Source organism: Piliocolobus tephrosceles, chromosome 10, assembly GCF_002776525.5.
Source record: "Piliocolobus tephrosceles isolate RC106 chromosome 10, ASM277652v3, whole genome shotgun sequence".
Lineage (NCBI taxonomy): Eukaryota > Metazoa > Chordata > Mammalia > Primates > Cercopithecidae > Piliocolobus > Piliocolobus tephrosceles.
This window is the reverse complement of record NC_045443.1, coordinates 109,499,508-109,504,853: the sequence shown is the minus strand read 5'-3', so window position 1 is coordinate 109,504,853 and position 5,346 is coordinate 109,499,508. Positions and strand designations below refer to the sequence as shown.

Here is a 5,346-nt window from a genome sequence, read left to right as displayed (position 1 = left end):
ATTTGGAAAGCAGGTGACCTCAATGCTGACCTCTTAACCAACAAGCAATCAGGGTTTTCTACTTTGATATAGTCCCTCCTGTAGCGCCCCAGAATAAAGTGGACTCAATAACTAAACTATGTGGAACCTGAAGAGAGGTCTAATATGAATAGGGTTTTATTTGTTTTTGGATTTAAAAACTCTTCCTTTGATGAATGCACATTTATAGGTCAAGTTAGAACAACTAATCATATAACAACTGTCCTCACATAATAGGTAGTTGTAATTTAAAATGAAAATCCCAGAGACAGTAATAAATTCAGGCACATATGATTCTGTATGTCAAACAAATAGAAGACAGCATGTGCTGAAAAAGTTTCTGGTGACTAAAACAATTGGCCCAAAAAGACAAGGACATTGATGTCCAAAGATGCATGTTAATGGTTCCAATGAAATGTGAAAAAGCAAAAGGTACCAAAATATTTAACATATTAAATTAATGTAAATTTAATTACTAAAATGAATAATAAAAGTGAAAGAATCCTTCCTTCCACATTAGTATATCTGAGTCAGAGCCACTAAAGCTATCTATTTCTACTTCACCAAACCTCTCATTTCCACTCAGTGCTTGAGAAGTTTGATATACTTGGCTTCATCTCCCTATTTCTAACCTTAAGAATCTGATGCTTCCTCCTCCTTTTCTTCTTCTTCCTTCTCCTCTTCTTTTTCTTCTGGGGCCACTTCTGCTGCCTCTGGCTTTATTTCTGGGGCCAGTGGTGGAGGCACTGCTGGAGGAGCTTCTGCTGGGGCAGCCTCTGGTGATTTTTTAAGCAAGCAGTTCAAGCAAATAATTACACTTAATAATAGTATTATAAAAAGTATAATGAATGATAATATCATCATGTCTACAGCACGTTCTTCATGTTTGGAACTAGGTATCTTTTGATTTTCACCTCCTGAAGGTGTCCCACCTGGCTTACCAGGAGGGCCACTGTCCACACTACCTCCATTTCCTGCAGTAACACAGTCGGGGGGGCATGCCCTTCATTACAGTGGCAGTGCCCTAAATCATTACAAACTGCGTTCCCATTACACGTTTTTTCTGGGTTGCAGGCAGACATCACTGGGGTTTTATCTGTGCAGGTGGAATTTAGGCAGACTTTATTTGGTGCACAGTAAGTGCCATTGTGCACATCTCCTTCATCAGGAATGTCAGTACTTGTATAGGCATCCACGCTCCAACATGAGTCATCTCCCCGAGGGACCTGAATCATTGTATGTTGGAGATTGATTTTTGGTAAGCCTGTAAAACCTGAACATATAAGTTTCCCACAAAATGTATTACCATCTGAACACCGAACATATTGTGACCCAGGACTGGTAGGAATGCCACAGTTTCCAAATCGGTCCCCTTTGCTGTTCACTGAATTGTAACACTCTTGTGAGGCTGATTTTGCACCATATCCAAATACTTGTTTGCACTGATTGTTAGGGTCCATACAATTACCTTTAATGCACTGGTAAATTTTATGACATTTTGAGCCATCTTTCTTATGCCTGTTGTCAGGGCATACTGCAGATGTACCATTGCAAAATTCTGGGAGGTCGCAGGAATCACTAGAAGGACAGCAAGAATATCCCTTAGGTTGAAATTTACAGTTATGACAACATAGACCATCACTGCACTCTGCTTTCGCCTCCAGTATACAGTTTTCATCACAACATGGGTGACGCTGACATAGAGAACCACAGTCACACTACTCCGTGTCCTCCACCACGCCATTTCCACAGGCAGAATCCCTACGCTTGCGGCCCCTGGGCCATGGCTTGTTAAATAGGCAGGCCCCTTTGTGTTCTCGAAGGAACTGGTGGAAGTAGTCAGAGCTGCAGTTGCTGAAGCCACTTTCTTTTGTGATATTTTCATGCATGAGGCAAAAGTGCTTCTCTTTGCAAAAGCAGGCCGAGTGGTCGTGCTGAATACCCAGGTTGTGCCCGAGCTCATGGACCATCAGGGCTGCAAACGACAGCACATCTTCATGATGGAAGGATTCAACAGCTGCCGCAAAACCGCTTGAGCAGGCACCACTGAGAAAGGCCTGGCCCATATTCTGTCCAGGATGATGCCCGACGATCATGTGGGCAACATCGTGCTTCGCACGACGGAAGAGCATCTCTTGTCTCCAGCGATTGAAATTCCTGAGTGTGATTTGCAAGTCCACTGCGACATCTATTAGGTCCCCCTCGGTCCAAATCTCCATTCCGGTCAGCACCACCTCTGTGTTTATTCCCCTAGTGAAGCTGTCGGCCAGAGCAATGACATCCACTACTCTCTGGACCGTCTCATTGATGTTACTGCCCCACATCTGGAACCGCTGGTTGTTGACCACGACAAACATCTCCACGTACTTGGTGTGTGACCACAAGTAGGACAGCGCCTGTAGATCACGAGGCTTCCTGCTCCCTTGTTGCCAGCTAGTGGACACCACATGGCTGTCTCTGGAAGTGACACCGCAGGAGACTCGCACTTCATGTGCCATGGTGTATAACACGTGTTCAAACTGTCTTGAAGAGTCCATGGGCTCAATGCTGTAAGATTTTTCCTCCTTAATCAGGATGCCCCTGAGACCTGCACAGGTGTTGACAGAAACAAAAGAACCTGACACTCCTTCTATGTAGCCTTCATAGTGGCAGTCATGTGAGATGAAAGGCGATTCTTGCCCCAGGATGCCATTGTGGTAACTGTAGACTGGAAAGTTATTCACAAAATGGCTTCTCTTCACCTTCAGGTGAACCAAGCGCTTCTGGCCTTGCATAAGTAGCAAATAGGTTGCCTTTTCCACTGAGTCTTCACTTCCCCTGACCATGAGCCGCTTTGGGATGACTATTTCATAGGAAGAGTAATATACCGAAGCCATGTCACAGCGTATGCTTGGGAGAAAAATTATCCCCAAAAGCAACATCATCTCCAACCTGACACACGATTGACCTGGCACTAGCCCCAGCCTCAAATTTTTCATCTGGGGAGCCCAGGTCTGAAGCACCCTCCTAGCCTCATACAACACCACATGGAGTTTCATCAGAGAAGACAGGAAGGAGGCAGAGTCTCTCACAGAGGCTGGCACTGACATGGCCCTAGGGAATCAGTTGATGATGCAACTTGTATCCATGAGCAGCAGCTCTCCCTGACACGCAGACCGCCAGACACAGGTACTAGCCCCAGATCTATGCCAGCTGCATGAAGCTACTTTCACCTCTGAAAGACCCAGCTTTCTGGCTGAGTCTCTGCGTAGTCTTCCGGGTCTATCTCATATCTTTCAGAAATTTTCCATACTTGATGACTTTCCCTTTCAGTTTCAGCTTCAGTGCCCCTGGTTAAGGTCCCATTGACATCATGAAGGACATTCTATAATGCAGGACTGTACTGTGCAAGGGGAAACAAAATCTTCGTGCCTTTCTTCAACTGGGCCACATGGAACAACCCCTCCCCCACCCCTCCTGTTGTCCGTTGCTCAGCTAACTCCAAATGTTCCAGACCAGGGGGCTTGGAGATCTCTCTGGTGGGCATACACCACTGTCCATTTCCTCTCTTCTAAAACTCACGCTCTGAGCACACAAACATCTTTACCCAGGATACTGTTTTCTTCTCAGTGAGGCATTATAGATATGTGTGTCTGCATTTCAGTGGCCAAGTGAGGTGGCTACCCTGTGCCACAGCATAAACCCCAGTGGGCTGGTGACCCATGGACAAGCCACAGTAGTCTTTTTTTTTTTTTTTTTTTGAGACAGTTTTGCTCTTGTTGCCCAGGCTGGAGTGCAATGGCCCAGTCTCAGCCCACTGCAACCTCTGCCTCCCAGGTTTGAGCAATTCTCCTGTCTCAGCCTTCCAAGTAGCTGGGATTACAGGAACCTGCCACCGCGCCTGGCTAATTTTTGTATTTTTAGTAGAGACGAGGTTTCACCACATTGGTCAGACTGGTCTCGAACTCCTGACCTCAGGCAATCTGCCTGCCTCGGCATCCCAAAGTGCTGGGATTACAGGCATGAGCCACCGCACCCGGCCAGTCCTATTTTTTAACATCATCAAAGTTGAATTTTTACATTCTGATTATAACACTGTCCAAAAGAGTACATGGGAGATGCCAGCAGAGCAGCTTTCTATTATATGTGATTATCATGGACCATTGGCTGGTACCTCCAGAACTACACTCTCCTGGCAATAGCCTCACATAGGGAGGTGCTAAGATTATTCTTATGTCTGTTGAAAGGAAGGTGTCCAAAAAGTCTCCCCTGTGTTAGAATATAATCTCTATGCTTTCAGTGACCACCTCTATTTGTTCATCCTGTTACCATCAGGCATACAAGAGGCCTTGTCCAAGAGTAGATGAACACAAATTCTTTTTGAATGAATAAAGGACACTTGGGTATGAGTGGTACAGTGTGTCATCTGTTGTGTGTTATTTGTGCTTGTTGCCTGCCTACCCCAATGGCTAAAAATGTCTTCAGGAAATCCTACACACTGACTGACCTGTACTGACTAATGGCACATTCTTGATCTCCAAATTTACTCCCTACCACATTTTGCTAGTCAGCTCACTCTCCTGATTTATTTTGCCTCATATTTCACTGAAAAAAAAAAAAAGACGGAAGCAAATGTAGCCCCAGATGAATCCACCTGTATCTAAATTTTACTCCTATTAGGATGGATGAATCATCCATGGTCTGGTCTAAGATCAGTTCTTTCACTTGTGTATTAGGTCTCCTTTCATTTCACTTTCTTATGAACTTCACTTGTATGATGGGCCCTTCTCTCTTCTTCTTCTTCTTCTTTTTTTTTTTTTTTGAGACGGAGTCTGGCTCTGTCGCCCAGGCTGGAGTGCAGTGGCCGGATCTCAGCTCACTGCAAGCTCCGCCTCCCGGGTTTACACCATTCTCCTGCCTCAGCCTCCGGGGTAGCTGGGACTACAGGCGCCCACTACCTCGCCCGGCTAGTTTTTTGTATTTTTTAGTGGAGACGGGGTTTCACTGTGTTAGCCAGGATGGTCTCGATTTCCTGACCTCGTGATCCGCCCGTCTCAGCCTCCCAAAGTGCTGGGATTACAGGCTTGAGCCACTGCGCCCGGCCTCCTTCTCTCTTCTAATCTTAAAAATGTGTTTATCCATTGGATCAACCTCTTTATATGCTGCACTTTCTCACCTTAATGAAACCATTCCATTCAGTTCATATCATTCTCCAGTAACCATCCAAATCTTGCCTATGCTTTATACTGAATGGCTTTGAGAAAGAGAACATAGTTGCGCTCTTTATTGTTCATCACCTAGTGTTTGATTTTAACATTTTAAATTCTGGAATACAGTGCATTCACTAAA

General features: G+C 45.1%; 1 protein-coding gene across 1 annotated transcript; it reads right to left on the bottom strand.

Annotated features, from left to right (window-relative positions):
* Nucleotides 1–651: 651 nt before the first annotated feature.
* Nucleotides 652–3,107, bottom strand: LOC111538837 (disintegrin and metalloproteinase domain-containing protein 1-like). The gene is given in 2 exon segments (XM_023206491.2): nucleotides 652–1,019; nucleotides 1,022–3,107. Coding segments are annotated over 2 exon segments (2,454 nt in total).
* Nucleotides 3,108–5,346: the final 2,239 nt, after the last annotated feature.